Below are 16,568 nucleotides of genomic sequence, written 5' to 3' on the forward strand. Positions count from 1 at the left end.
CTGCTTGCACCTTCCCACCATTTCCAAATTTCTGAGAAGGGATTGCAAAGTAAATCTTACCCTGAATCTGTTACATGTGCTAATAATTTTTGTTTTTGTTTTCTTTTGTTCGGTTTTGTTTTTAAGTTTCCAGCAGTAGTGATTGCTGCCTTCTATTTCAGCAACACTTGTCTTCTGTACATCACTGTATATCATCAAAACTTCCATAACTTTTTTCAGAGGAGAAAGATGTGGATTTTGAAATTTCATTGTGTCTATTTTTTATTGCAGTATTTATGTAGATTTCACTTCGATAGGATGTTTGCTTGTAGTGCACTATTAGGGAGTCCTTCCTCTTTCAAATTCAGAGGCCAGAGCAACAGAGGGAAAGCCTTTAGAAGTTAATACTAGCTAATTAATCCAGCTCATTAGCCCAAAACCTCACTGAACACTGAGAGTCCTGCTAATGTAATAAGCTTTCCAGTTAATGGAGTCAAAGCTAACTTCAAAGTACAGCTAGTACCTCATTCATTAAGTTAATCAACTCTCTGGACACCTCACACGCAAGGTGGCCTGGTAGGAGAGCAATAAAGATGTAAGTGGATGTTCTGTTCTGTTATCCCACGACTGACTTAAAAGTTAAAATTTGGACAACCATGAGTGCACAAATAGTACATGTTCCCATCTTTAAATAAGAACAGAACAAGTAAAGCAAATGCCAACATGCAACTTTTGTCAGGACTTAACTTTAAAAAAAAAATTTTTTTTATAATGTTTATTCATTTTTTAGAAACACAGAGACAGAGTGCTAGCGGGGTGGGGGGCAGGGTTCTGAAGAGGCTGCAGACTCTGAGCTGTCAGCACAGAACCCCACACAGGGCTCGAACTCACAGATAGTGAGATCATGACCTGAGCTAAAGTCAGATGCTCAACTGACTGAGCCACCAGGGCACCCAAGAACTTAACTTTAAAATGGTCTTGGGGCACCTGGGTGGCTCAGTTGGTGAAGCGTCAGACTTCGGCTCAGGTCATGATCTCCTGGTTCATGAGTTTGAGTCCCGCATTGGGCTCTGTGCTGACAGCTCAGAGCCTGGAGCCTGCTTTGGATTCTGTGTCTCCCTCTCTCTCTCTCTCTCTCTCTGTCCCTCCCCCACTCACGCTCTGTCTCTCTCTCAAAAATAAAATAAACATTAAAATGGTCTGAATAGGGGCACCTGGGTGGTTCAGTCAGTTGAGCATCTGACTTTGGCTCAGGTCAGGATCTCAAGGTTAGTGAGTTCAAGCCCTGCATTGGGCTTGCTGCTGTCAGCACAGAGCCTGCTTGGGATCCTCTGTACGCACCCCTCTCGCTCTGCACTTCTCCCGCTCACGTGCTCTCTCTCAAAAATAAAAATAAAAACCTTTAAAAAATAATTAAAATGGTCTGAATAGTCCCATCAAGATGAAAAGCCAACATGTACTGTGTTTAGTATTGTGTATTTTGCATGCTAGAGCTACTTGGTACACACTTCAGCCCATAAACAAAACAGAAGTTACCAATTTGCACCAGTATCTTTTGTTTTTCTTTAGAGATTTTCAAAACCAAAGATCAGTAAATTTAATAAGTGTTTGTGACAAATATTAGTAGATTATTTTGAGTTTTTTCGTATTTATTACTGATTTAATCTTCAACATTTATTTATTTTTGGACAGAGAGAGACCGAGCATGAACGGGGGAGGGGCAGAGAGAGAGGGAGACACAGAATCGGAAACAGGCTCCAGGTTCTGAGCCATCAGCCCAGAGCCCGACGCGGGGCTCGAACTCCCGGACCGCGAGATCGTGACCTGGCTGAAGTCGGACGCCCAACCGACTGCGCCACCCAGGCGCCCCTAATCTTCAAAATAAAGTGTGGGAAAAAGAAGCTTGCTGTTGTTCTTTCCTTCAACAAATAACGTGAATACCTGGTATGCAGCCAAGCAATGTCAGGATGATGAGTTTCAACTAAAATGCACTTTAGGGGTGTCTGGGTGGCTCAGTCTATTGAGCGTCTGACTTTGGCTCAGGTCATGATCTCGCATGAATTCGTCCCGCATCGGGCTCTGTGCTGACAGCTCAGAGCCTGGAGCCTGCTTGGGATTCTGTCTCCCTCTCCCTCTTCCCCTCCCCTGCTCATGCTCTGTCTCTGTCTCGATCTCTCTCAAAAATAAACATTAAAAAAATTTTTTTTAATAAAATAAAATGCATTTTAAATTGTTTCTAGTTTCATTTTTAGTAAATCTTGACTTTTTCCACTAATCACTGTGATTTATTGTCTTCTCTTAAATTCTTGAATCTTATTTCTCGAGATTCTTCTTTATTATTGTTACTGCTTGGGGAGTAAAGTCTTTGTGTGTGTATACAGTGTTAGGATGTTAGAGATTGCATGGACCTCTTTTTTAAAGAGATAGGCTTTGTGGGGCACTGGGTGGCTAAATCGCTTAAGCTTCCAACTTCAGCTTAGGTCATGATCTCACAGTTCCTGGGTTTGAGCCCTGCGAGGGGCTCTGTGCTGACAGCTCAGAGCTTGGAACCTGCTTCAGATTCTGGGTCTCCCTCTCTCTCTGTGCCCTTCCCCTGCTCACACTCTGTCTCTGTCTCTCTCAAGAATAAATAAACATTTAAAAAGGAGAAGAAGAAGAAGAACTCACCATTTCCTTAAATAGGAGGTGAGTTTTCTGGTATAGTTATACTCTGGCTTTACTCAGTGTTACACAATATGAATCCTGAAGGTAAGGCTTATTCTGCTTTTTCTCAACCTCTGATGTTACCCTGATTTTTCTCATGACCAGGAATTGCCCCAACCCTGCCTTTTCTTCCTACCTCACTGGTCTTAGCTACTCAAAGCTGCTGACTGTTTTATAGTCCTGCAAATGGCCTTTCCCTAATCTCAAGCAGCTTTTCCTCTGGTTGCATTTTATTACATGCTAGTAAATTTTTCTTTTAATTTATTCTCCTCTATACTGTATGTTACAGGAACTACTAAGAGTTTTTGATTTGGTGATGGAAAAACAAATGAACAAACATCTATTAAATAAAATCTTTGTTCATCTGAGTGCTAACTTGGAAAGATAGTACTCAGGACTCAATTTTCCATCTTGACCTTTGGGTTCAAGGTACTTTTTCAAAACTGTGCTTTAAAATAAGCCGTATAACAAATGTTTTAGAAATAATGTCAAGTGATATTGAAAGTTTTACTGTTCGATGAAAAGAAACTAATACTTAGATAATTGTGTTTTCTAATTAAGAAGCCAGCCTGCATTTAAAAACAATAAATAAGAATGTTTCATTGTCGAATGGATTAAATAATGTTAATTTGACGAGTTGATTTAGATTCATTTCTTACCTTGTGTCCCTTTTTTATATTACAAATGCCTTCAGACATTCAAAACCTAAAGAGGCAAAATTTATGAAAGGACAATTGTTATTTTAATTCTTTCAATTGAGAAGGGAAGAATTAAAGCAGGTTTGTAGGAATTGTCAATGTCATAGTTCAGTCCAATGTCTCATATGCTTTTTGGAATGAAGGGCAGTAGCTGAGCAATTCTGCTCCTCTGGGGCCAGCTGGAGTGCGGGGGGTGGGGGGGAGGGTTTGCTCCTGGACTCATGTGCCTGATGAACTTCTGTGGGCCCTAAGGGACGCTGGCTGGTCTAAGATGCCTCCATGGCTCCAGAGGGCCTTCCACTCTCCAGTGGTCTAGACTGGGCTTGCTCACGTGGCGGTGGCTAACCTGGCCAGGATCCTAGGAACCTTGTGACCCAAGCAGCACTTCTGCTGCTGTGTACTACGGGGCAAAGAAAATCACAAGACCAGCCAGTATTTATTCTACATTTTGATGAGGGGAGCTAGAAAGAACTGTGGTCATTCGTGTGATCTACTATGGCTGGAACGTGCAAAATTTTGAAGCTGTTGCCCTGTGCTCAGTCAGATGAAGGAAGCTGTTGGGCATCAAGATGTGAAGATAACTTGTAGAGATTCTCAGTCCTGATTGACGGAGAAGGCCCTGGTGACATTCGCGTTCCTAGTGTCAATTGTTTTTGAGACCCAGTGGTACTTGCTTTTTTTAGCTGTAAAATCCTTTCTTGTGTCTATGAGTCCATTAAATCTCCCTTTTACCCAATGTACTTAAAGGAGCTGAGGTTCCATCAGCTTTGATCAAAATTCCTGAAAAGAAAAACAAAAACAAAAACAAAAACAAAAAACAACCTCTAGCCAAATTTGTTTACATTTTCTTAGGCCCTGTCCATTCCTGTCACAGACTAACATAGCGAGTAGAATAAAGGCTAAATTATATGCTCATTTAGCTATTTCCCTTCATTTTTAATCTATTTTATTTCCAATAAACCAAGTGTCCATCTCCATTAAGCAATTCAACTACATTGAATTCCTCATCTGGATTTGTAGGATGGTACTTTTTAAATGGTCTGAGTGGTCAGACACTACCCTTTAATTCCAAAAATTAGAGACTAAATGTCATTTAGGAAATTGAAAATCAACTTTTTATGACTTCAATTGAAAGAACTCATACTGAAATGTGAACAATGTTCATGAAAAGTTAATAAATAAGACTAATGATAGTGCACGGTAATTTTAAAATGATCAGACTATTAAACTACTTATAACTAATGCTAATACCTTTGAGAAAAGAGGGTAACGATATTGGAATTTCATGCTTATAACAAAACTGAACTTCAAAAGCCTTTCATGATCACATATATCAAGAGCCCATTTCACATTACTCTCACATTAACTACACAGACACATTCATTTCTCATTTTAAATATAATTATTATGGATGTAAAATTATGGGATCTGAATCAATTTGTAGACTCTTGAAACTCTGCATATCCCACTATACTTTTGCCCTTCCTCCCAAGGTTTAAACACGTTCTCTTTTCTTCACTTTCCTCTTTGAATCACCGGCTCTGTGAGCCACCATAATTGAGAGGGGTGGGTCCTTTTCCACCCTCTCCAGCACGGTAGAAAAAACACATATTCTAGGCAAAGGGTAAATGATATTTTCAGAAAGCCAGGACACCCACTAAGGTATCTAAGCTTCTGAGTGCACAAAGTAGGGCTGAGAGCCTCTGTTAATGAACCACTCTGTGACCCCTCAAGACCTTGCATCTCTCGAATGGAAACTGTAAGACAAAACACAGGGAACATTTCCAGGAAAGACACTGTCAGTGTTGAGTTAAGCTACGGTAGATATGTCTTGCCAGTGTATTCCTGCTTTCTTGAGAATCAGTGAATACTTTTAGAGTTATCTGAAATTTATAGAGGTGAATGAGATGTCATTATTACCCCCATTTTCAGGGGATTTGCAGGAAACTCAGCAGGATTAAAGTGACGTATAATTAGTGACTATAATGATTTTCCCCTTTGTAACCTACCTCAGATTTAGTTATGAAATATGCCTTTATAGAAGTTTATGTGCCTCTATAAAAGTTTAAATCCAATTTGAGTTAAAGTGTTCACATTCTTGAGAGAAGCAAATGACAGAATTTCAGGATAGTATATTTCCCCGATGAGATTCCTTCGTTCCATGTACCACACCTATTATCTGTAAATAAAGTGCAGTTTCCAAAGCAATCAATGAGCAGTGAAGCATACGAATGAGGCCATCTTTAAGTAGTGTTGTTGTGCTGTGCCACAGAACGAAGTCCGTCAGAGAGCTGACGGAACACAGGGACCGTTTGGAAAAGCTCTAAGAACACATTTACAAAAATATCAAAGACACATTAAGGGGAACTTAAGGATACTTTGTTTTGACTGCTGGAAAGGAAACAATGATACACACAGGGACCCAGGTGGTTAATGTACTGTACATTATTACTATAAAATACAAGACCTCAGTCTCTTAGCTCCTTGAAAACCACAAAATCAGTTGATTACATAGTGCCCTGCAGAATAGATTTTAAGAGTAAATGAGCAAACATCTCGGATATCCTTTCAGAGCTTGCCAATTTACTGGGCTTTTCAATTCTTGCTATTGGGCTGTTGTGCAGGAGGGAGTTTTACAATGTTTTTTGTCCTGCTGGAAGTTCTAAGCCTGTCTCCAAATACAATAGAGAAAATGGCAGGAGCCCTTGTTCATTGAAGTAAAAAGTAAACTGGTCCAATGTAATAGCAAAACAAATTTTCTGAGTTCAGAGATGATGGAATATATGAACCTGATGTTCTGCAGTTAATGCAGGTCCCTGGACATTTGAATCAACTTAATTTGAAGGTAAATGCCACTGTGGCTTAGATATGAAGTTGTTTGTTCCCATTTTAGTTCAACTTTTGGAACTTTACAATGAAAACGGAACACAGTTCACATATAAGTTTTCATTTGTAGATGAACTCAATTTTAGTAGGGTCTGTAGGACCCTGTCTCACTTTGCATTTACCGCTCATCCAAGTTATGTTTGTAGTTCAGGCATCTTCTCATGGGTGACTGGAGAACTATCCATGGTACTACGAGATAGTGGACAAAACCAGAACGCATGCTTAATGTTTATTTTGATGCCTTTTAGTAATTTGGCTATTTTGTTGACGATGAGTCATTCATTTCAGTGAAAGTGTGCAACACATATTCTGTGACCAGTGAATGTTGCTGTCATTGGAAATCATTTGGTGAATTTTTTTGTTTTAGAGTTGTACTATTCCACCTGTTAACGATGAAAAAGTAAGAATGAAATATGTAAGTCTTAAGAAGGTCTTCATAAAATTCTTTTTGCTGAAATGTCACAATGAAGTGGTTTCATTTCTATGCTTTTTCAGAGTTTTGGTGACCCATGACACTAATCACAGATATCTCTACCTATCTGACACACAGCAAAATCCTATGAGGTGACCTAAAATAGAACTTGCTGACAAACATTTCATGTCTGGACCTGTACTGATTTATAAGGAGAAGTCTATATGAGTAAGAAAAAAAAAAAACCCACCATAGATTGAGGGCAAACCTAACTTTATATTATAAATACATTTTTCATCTAGTAATTCAGCCATGTTGTCCTCTAATTTGTTCCTTGTTCTCACTCTCAGCCCAGAAATTAATGTCTAAGGTCTAAAACATTTCTGTGTCAATAAAAATTTTGACCTAGTATGTATTCTTGTTCAGATTTTTTTGAGAACAGCATTGTATATTCCAGGTTATATCAACATCTTGTTTGATGAGAAATTATCTTTCCTTTACTATTTCTTAAGACTTGATGAAAATAGTGTTGACCTTCCATTTAGAAGTCAACGTGTCTCATCCAAAAATAAAGAAATATATATTGGCTTAATTTTCTCATTCGCTCAGAAAAACTGAGTTATGTGAGTTAGAAAAAAGAGAATCGAAGGGGCGCCTGGGTGGCGCAGTCGGTTAAGCGTCCGACTTCAGCCAGGTCACGATCTCGCGTTTCGTGAGTTCGAGCCCCGCGTCGGGCTCTGGGCTGACGGCTCAGAGCCTGGAGCCTGTTTCCGATTCTGTGTCTCCCTCTCTCTCTGCCCGTCCCCCGTTCATGCTCTGTCTCTCTCTGTCGCAAAAATAAATAAACGTTGAAAAAAAAAAAGAGAATCGTAAAAGAAGCAAGGGAATTTATCTAGCTATTGTGATCACATTAAAATAAAGTACAACCTGAGTATGTGTTTTGAGTATTTTTAGAAGCATCTTTTATTGTGATTCCCAGTTTAACAAATAATCACAGTGTGACTCAGTAAACACACATTCATGAACACGCAAATTTGAAACAAAACTTCTATGAAGCAATTTACCCTTATTCATGATATAATCTAATATTTTCTGTTCCAGTTAATTCAATTTTTAAAATGTTTATCTGGATTCATAATTTGATTTTATAACTTAGTAATGAGTTGTGATCTTCCATAGGAAACATTAATCTATATCTTTAAAAATGTGAGAAAGTGACTTTCATCTTAATAAGCATAGAGGTGTTCAAAACAGAATTCTCATACAAACATAATTTATGTCAAAATTTTGCTTAACACATTAATGAGGATACTAGGAAGAAAACACAAGACCTAGTTGCATGATCATTTGAGGGATTTATATAATAATAGGAAGAATGGATTGTGAAAATAAGGCTGCCAAGTTAGATAGAACACTGGTTAACTTCCTTCAGAACAATTAACCCATAAGGCCTTTGGGGGTTAACTTCTCTACCAAATTATAACACCTTAATTTCTGTAGTTTAACCTACAGAAAGACTCAGATACAGTCTAGTCTATAGTCTAATCGGGAGACAGACAATATATCAGTTATCTTGACAAAGCATTTGCATGAATTGCTAACTAAATACAGAGTTATTAACTCAGCTCGTGCAAAGGTTAAAAGTGCCATAGTGTAACAGAGGCAGCGGCTTTAGAAGTAACTGCCAGCCCTACCACCTGTGGGACCAAGGGGCTAAACGAAGATGTTGGAACTGTAAAATTACAAGCTTGGAGAAAGAGCTTTGCAGAGATGCATCTCAGATTTCCTTGGTGCTGGAGATTCTGAGGGGGACATGATGGGATCAAATGCTGGGAAGACTACAAATCAGAATGGCCTGCTATTGTGGGAAGGTGCTGCTACAACCAATATGAAGGAGTGTTGGTGAGGTAGCTCCCTGGAGCAGGGAGAAGCAGAGAGGAAGCCCACCATGGGGTCAGTTTCGTCCAGCTCCTCTAGTCTTGCCATCTCTCTCCAGTGGGCCCACTGTTAAAGTCTAACAGGGAGCAGCAGGCCAAGCAGCAGTGTAGTTTGCAGAGACCCAGCCTGGCATCATAAAGCCAACTACGGCAAGTGAGTTGGAGCTGGGAGACGATACTTGAAACTGCCACATCTCTTGCCTGAGAGGACAGTGGAGTGTTTGCAATTCTATCACCTGTGGACTTGTTAACCAAGAGTATCAGACTGGATCTAGTGGGTCATGAGAAATGCTTAGTGTGATATCAAGAATTAAGCAACCCTCATATTCCTTTCTCTATTTTTCTTTACCAGAAATTTGTGGTTTAATAAAAAGCTGCACAGACTTGAAATTACTAGCATTTTAATATTTTTAGCTTTTCCTATGAAAAGGGATTTCTATAGACAGCTATTCAGGCATTTTATTCCAACATTAGACACATATTTGGCTTGTTAGCTTGAAATCAATAACATCACATATTATGAACACAAGGATGTGCCCACTTTCATGATTCTTCAGTTCTTGGCCCAGGATTTATAGAATTGTTAGAAATAATCTATAGGAAATTGTGATTATTTTTTAAAAAGTTTAAATAAAACATATATGCCCACAATAAAGATTTTAATTGTATATAAGTATATTTTAAAAGTAAAACTCTATGTATGTTGATATTTGTACTTATACAAAATGAAACATACTGTACATTCTTTTCACATTGTTTTCTCTTAATATCATATCTTGCCATATTACAATAGACAGACACCCCAGTCTTTGTATACCCGTACTCAAGTGTGTGAACTTACCTAACATATTTTAAAATTCCCTGTTGATGGGAATTTAGGTTGTTTTTAACTGTCTGTATGACCATACATAGAAAGATAATAGGACTGAACATGAAAACATCTTTATGATTTTATATATAGTGTATATATATACATATATATGTATATGCATATGTATGTGTATATATACACACTTCATATAAAAGTATACGTAAAAAGTACACACTTTTACATAAACTATATATACACACAACTACATAAAAGGTGTATATATACAAATTATATATACACACATACACACACTGTACATAAAATCATATGTAAGGCTTATGTATCTGGACAAAACAATATCAAGTTAAATACTAACAATCCTTACTCTGTTTAACGTTTATTAATAGCAGAATCAGCATCTGATGCCTTAAAAGGGCAAGAAAGAGAACTAAGTACAATGCCATGAATGCCCTCTTCTTATCTTTCCAGAGCACTTTCTTAATCGGACTTTCTCTTCCTCCCACCCAGATCCCCCACCACGTGAAGCCCTTGCCCTATTACAGCTACGACCAGCCTGTGATCGGCTACTGCCAGGCTCACCAGCCGCTCCGCGTCAACAAGGGCTACGAAGCAGTGTCTCCGGAGCAGGACGAAACCCCCAGCCTGGAGCTCGGGCGCGACCACAGCTTCATCGCCACCATCGCCCGGTCGGCGGCGCCGGCCATTTACCTTGAGAGAATAACAAACTAACGCCAAGGCCAACTCCTCGGGAGGGACCTCGGCGGGGCTGGGGGCGGGGAGGGAAGGCTTCATCTTAAAGGAGAATGGGTGTCCAAAATCGAGCAAGCAAGCCGGCTCATCCTTTCTGTTCAGCCAGGACACACAGGAAAGGAAAAAAGAACTGCTTAAAGAGGGCAGCGGATGCACCTGCAGCAAAACCAGGAGAACACTACAGAACTTTCTTTGCGTCGAAACAAAACAAAACTTCTCCTGGATGTAAATAGTCCAAGTGTCGAGTTCTTATAAAAATAGATTTCACCCTAGCTACATATAGGATTGTTTGTATATTTGCTTTTTCTACACTGCATGGTTCCTGGGCTGGAGAACCACAGGGGGGTGGGGGTGGGGGTGGGGGAACCTGAGCTGGGTGGGAAGTTGGGGTCACAATACACGTTTCCTTGTTAGGTGTGTGTAATTCTTACAGACTTGATTTCAATTGCTTTATTTCATTTTTCCTCTAAAATGCTGTTTGTTCCTGTTTGATTTCTTTTCTTTTTTTTTTTTTTTCCTGGTCAAGTGAATCTGTTTCCAATCCTAAACATGGGCATTAAAGCTTATGTTGTACCAAAAGAAATTTTGCTTTACGACAGGCCACAAAGAAATAAAGTTGACCACAGAGTTTGACAAAACTACTGGAATGAAAATCCACTAAAATCTGGGTGAATGATCCTTCAAAACACACGAAGTACACAGTATGAGGAGTTTTGATTTGCTTTTTTTTCTTATTGGCAGTCCTCACTGTGACTTTTCACTGTGTAAGGATTCTGAAAGGGATCTGTACAGACTTCTGGTTGGAAAGACCAGCAGAAATCTTCTCATATGGATTCAGTCCTATGAAGAACAATGGCCATGTGGTCAATGAATAAAACTGCCAAGTTGACAAATTTCTAAACACAAGATAATGTATAACATTGCTTTTTAAATTAATTATCAATTAGCTTTTGTGTAGTTTTTATCAATAAAAGAAAACATGTTGGAAAAATAAATATATGATTTTGTGGTTGGTATACCACAGCTCACTTAATGTTGAGTGCTTTCTCTCTGTATTGTGAAATCCTTCTAGCCTGTGCCAGTTGGCTACCAAACGCCTTCTGTGTGTTCTATGATTAGGTGGGGAGACCCTACAGGGTGTAGGAACGAAGTATGAGTATATATGCACTAACTAACTCATTTCACAGGGTTTGTTTGTTTGTTTTCTGGAAACATATGATGTAACTCAAAAACTGTATAACAGTATGAGGAAAAAAAGGTGAGTATCCATGGAAGGGTTAGAGGTTATGTGATCCTTTAGGAGAAAAAGAACTGCGTGGAAATTGGTTACAATCTAAAAGAAGCACAATGACCACTCATTTTTTAAACAAAGGTGATAACTCTGAACACATAAGTTAGATGATTTTCACTTGACTTCATTAGTGTTGTGACGCTTTATGTCAGCAATTCTCTGCTTCTCTATGGACATTATCCTGATCTAGCTGGTCATCTGATTTGCTTAGTTCTATTTTTAAAACAAAATGAAATTATAAAATTTTTGTCATCCTTTATTAGGTCATGTTTTGCATTCTGAACAGGTGCACTTCTGAAGAACTAAGTTGGTAGCTGCCATTCATTTAATTACAAATTCTAATGAAATAATAATTAAAGAGCCTTGTGACTATTTCCATAACAGAGTAAACTAGCATAGAGTATTGAGCATGTTTTTTTTTTTCTTCTGAAAGTAATTTTGTTCTACTACCATTTTAAATTATACTTGAAGTTAAATTCTATCTTAATTGAGAAATATATTTGCCATACTAAAGAAAATTCAACCAAAGGAAGTTTTTCCACATTGGAACACAGGACTTTTGCTGTCAGATTCTGGTAACTTTCCAGTTCACATCTATAATCTGGATTATATCTGGGTATATGTTTCCTAGCTATTCAAGTAGAATGAATTGACTATGAGTTTAAAAGTTAAAGATCATTATTTGATATTGTGGTTTCTCTTTTAAGAATTATTGAATAGATTGTAGCAGAACATTTTGGAGTGTCTGCCCAAATTATAAGGACTCTCTAACCCTCTGTCTATCCAACATCACTCATGTAGCCCATCTACCACCCCACCCCTGTCTTAGATGATTTACTGGAGGTCAGACCTGAAAAATTTTTATCAAAGAAGGCCTAAGTCAACTGCTTTCTGTTCACTGCAGTTTCTTACAAGTCAAAAAGTGTCCTAAATCGGTTACGGTCTTCACGTTGTTTAAAACTGTCATATTGGCCAACAGTTGCTTCAAGTTTAACATGAATTAAGGAAGTGAACTGCTAGCGAAACAGGTAGCATTATGAAGACGCTATGCCCTCTGAATGTGAAAACTTTCACTTGCATATGCTAGACAAAGTTTACACTGTGCATTGGAAATCTTTTGATGATTAAACAAAAACAAAACAAAACAAAAATTTTACTTGAGGAAGCTTGGAAAAGTCACTAGTTGATAATTTCAGGCTTGATATTATGTGACAGGTCATGTGAGTTTTCAGAGAAAACAACTTATTGAAAAAAAGATAGCAATATTTCTACAGAGGATTTAGGATCAAATATTAGATTATTAATCCTAAAAGCACAAAAGTCAGTCGTGTCTGTGTTGAAAACTGTTGTAACCAAGGAGGATACAAGGCTTGTTAGTCACCATTTAGGTTATTGTCAGGGCCCCTTAACCTGTCTATGAATGTCACTTTCATCACCATTTCTGGTTTATTCAAGTGCCTTGTTATGTGAACTGCCCCCTTTTTCCCTCAACATTGAAGAGTTTGAATTGTGGCTTTGTTAGAAGATGCCATCCAGTGAGTCAAATAGCCCACATGGTATACTCCTTGTGTGCTGGAAAAGAAATCTATCACATATTTACAGGTGTTTTGAAATTTTGGTCACTCTGGATCTGGCTATTATTAAGATTTTTCACTGTCTTCTAAAAGTCAGGAATTATTTTGATGCTACTCATTTTTCATGTTGAAAGAGACCTGTCAAAGAAAGTTATGTTTTATTTCAAGACTAGCCTAATTAGTAACTTGATTTTGTACCATAATTTTTATTGAACCTCCAAAAGATTTGCAGGCTGAGGAGTACCATGGAGTATTTGCAGAGCAAGGACATTAAAACTGTGCCTGAAAAGAATTGGGAGTGACACATGCAGATTAGAAGAATCAATATTTGAAAATTTGGTTAACTTTTTTCATAAATATTTTTAGTAATGTTGAGTTTGTTTTCAATTATTGTATCATGCAGCGGGGAAATACCTGAATTCAGAAGCTTGACAGACAGATGTATGAGAGTATCTGTGGCTTAAATTTTCACTAGCCTTCCTGCTACACTTTTATCAGTAGATATGGCAGATCTACACTCCAAAGTGATCCACATCATGAAACTGAGAAAGAGGATAAAGTGTAGTATCCCAGTTGTAGTATAACTTTGCATTTTATGAGCAATCAATACATGCAAATTAAATTTGGGAATTATGGTTGATAGGTTAACATTACTCAATGTAATGAGAACAGCCAAGAAAAATCATAGAAATGTCCCTAACAAGGAATGTTATTGTTTTAATCTAAGCTTAACTGGTCAAACCACACCTGGAATTTAGTATCAATGTCACATCTTCAAGGGGACATCTATAAGCATAGCAACCCGAATATGGAAAGTTATGCAATCCACAGCATATGTCTTTGCTTAATTAAGAATTGAAAGCAGGACTATTCATTTAGTAAAGGTAATAAAGCATTACAGATTATCAAACAGTGAGGAGAAGCAAAGAAGCAGCAGATTCACCCTGCTCTACAGGCGTAATGACAGCCACAGTGTGGTTGGTAATCAGTTTTTCAGCTGAGAAATCCAAGGGTCTTGTGGAAATAATGTGCCTAGGTTCTTGTCTCCACCTCTGTACTTTTCTAATTCCTGAAGCCATGTGGACCCTCAGGCAGGCATATTTGCTATACCCCATGTTATAAAACCTTTAAATGCTTTTATTCAGAAGTTCATAACCAGCCCAAGTTCAGAAATTCGGTTGTCTATCTTTGAATCTTTTATTTTTTTTAATGTTTATCTGTTAATTAATTAATTATTTATCTAAGGAGTGCACACATGAGTGAACAGGAAAGGGACAGAGAGAGAGATGGAGAGAGAGAGAGAGAATCCCAAGCAAGCTCTGTGCTCAGTGTGGAGCCTGATACAGGGCTTGATCTCATGACCATAAATGAGATCATGATTTGAGCCCAAATCAAGAGCTGGATGCTCAACTGACTGAACTGCCCGGATTCCCCTCATTGAATCTAAGTTTTAATTTCACCTTGAGTGCAGACCTGTAATGACATGGCCTCAGGATTGTTATGTAACAAAATTCTGTAACTGTCTCCTATTTTGTTCCCTGGAATTCAGAGTTCCTCCTGCCTTGATTCACCTCTAGGATCCTGGTCCTGTGAGGTTAGGTATGTCTTTCTCTTGTCTGTATTACCAGGCACCTGATTTCTGCCTCTGAATCCCAGTCATTTGTTACCAAGCCTGCTTTGAAGACCTCTAAATGACCTCTGTCGTGCAAATACCTAATGTACCTGCTAGGCCAGCCTTTGCTTCTACTTGTAGTGCCTATTGGTAGGGTCTCTGTCCTCTTGATTTGTTACTCTGCTAAGCACTCAACTTCCCATCCTCTGTTGTGGAGCTTGCACTATTCCAGGGGTACAGTCCAGTTTCAAAAAAAGTGCTCATTCTACTTGATTGAGATCTGAGTGTCCATTCTGATTCTAACATGCAAGATCAGTGGTTCTCAGGTTCTCAAATGCTAGCATGTAAAATAATTACCTGAAAGGCTTTTAAAAACAGATTGGTGGGCACCAATGCAGTAGGTCTGGGGTGAGGTCTGAAAATGTTTACCCAGATGATGCTAATGCTGCTGGTATGTGACCCGTTCTGAGAACCATTGCCATAGAGCAGAGGTCATCATCATAGGTTGATGACCCTGAATGAAGAATTGACTAAAAACAAGTTGAGCCATTATACAAGCATGCAATATGAGAGGTCTGTGCCTTTATGTAAAGAGCATTTTCTAAATGTGATGTCTAACACTAACAGAAGATGCTTTCTGTGCAACCACAACAACAAAAGAGGTTTCTATTATCACATTAAATTCAGAAAACATTGCATATGACAGACTTCTTTTGGAAATTCACAAGGCATTTTAACATTTAAAGGATATCAGAAATATTATAGCCAAGAAACCCATTCAAGTTTGTTTAACTCTGGGTTTTCTAAATGTATTCAATACCCTTACTCAATTTTCTAATTAACAAATTTCTGCATAAGTAAGGCTCTCTAGAACTTATTTAGAGAATGTTGCTTTAAAGAATGTTCTTCCCTTGTCCATCAACCAAAGCATGTGCCTGAGCAAATAACTGTTTCCATATTTACAAATGACATAATGTACTCTTACTTCTGGGATGCACAGTGGCTTTTTTTTTTTAATCAAGAACTTAATATATTTAAATCTCTCCAAGAAAGGAAATGTCAAATCATCTGAATTAAATGAGAGTAATTAAAATAGTAAGAACTTGGCATCATGAATGGAAAATAAATCTCTTCATTTATGACATTCCTCTTCCCTTGCTGGAGATCAGGCCCATTGTTTCTACTGTATATGACATTGTAAAATCATAGTAAATCACCAAAGATAACACAGAACTGTGGGCAGTCTTTGTTATCTGAGTTGACAAGTTCTTGACCAGTCATTGGCCTCAGGTGATGTCATTTATATATCTGTGTTTTCTAGGCCAGAGGGTCCACTCAGAGTGAATATTCCCTCTCAGGGTATTCTCTCAGGAGTGATAATGCAGGTGGGAAAGGGAGATGAGAGAACCAAACATGGACTTTGGCTCCTCCTATCCAAGTCATTTCCTTACATGAGCCAGGCAGTTGATTAAAATGTGTTAAAATAGGGATGCCTGGGTGCCTCAGTCCATTGAGAAACTGACTCTTGATTTAGGCTCAGGTCATGATCCCAGGATTGTGAAGGCAAGCCCCACATCAGGCTTTGTGACAAGTGTGGAGCCTGCTTAAGATTCTCTCTCTCTCCCTCTCCCCTTCTGGCTCTCTTTCTCTCTCTCTAAATATATATATATATATATATATATATATACGTATATATATATATAAAATGTATTTTAGACTTCCAATACTCATTACTGTTTGTTTTTCAAAATTATATAAGAAGAAAAATGCATAAAAATGAGGTCAGACATGAGATCAGATTTTGTATGCATTGAGACCTACCCTAATGGAAATAATGAACAAATCATATGATGACTTCCCTACAATCAAAAATATTCATATTATTCAAATTCTT

The 16,568-nt window shown here is 38.2% G+C and overlaps 1 protein-coding gene across 4 annotated transcripts in view; it reads left to right on the forward strand.

The window, feature by feature from the left end:
- LRRTM4 (leucine rich repeat transmembrane neuronal 4) overlaps positions 1–10,260 on the forward strand; it is a 729,234-nt gene extending 718,974 nt beyond the window's left edge. For 3 of the 4 annotated variants that reach the window (XM_040458388.1, XM_040458385.1, XM_040458387.1), the window contains one exon: positions 9,955–10,260. In XM_040458388.1, the coding sequence (XP_040314322.1) occupies positions 9,955–10,176 (222 nt within the window). In that variant the 3' untranslated portion in view covers positions 10,177–10,260. The remainder of the gene's footprint in view (positions 1–9,954) is intronic. The other variant, XM_040458389.1, reaches the window with a different exon arrangement.
- The last annotated feature ends 6,308 nt before the right edge of the window (positions 10,261–16,568 follow it).

This window comes from Herpailurus yagouaroundi, unplaced genomic scaffold (genome assembly GCF_014898765.1).
Source record: "Herpailurus yagouaroundi ecotype Mexico unplaced genomic scaffold, PumYag 221, whole genome shotgun sequence".
Taxonomy (NCBI): Eukaryota; Metazoa; Chordata; class Mammalia; order Carnivora; family Felidae; genus Herpailurus; species Herpailurus yagouaroundi.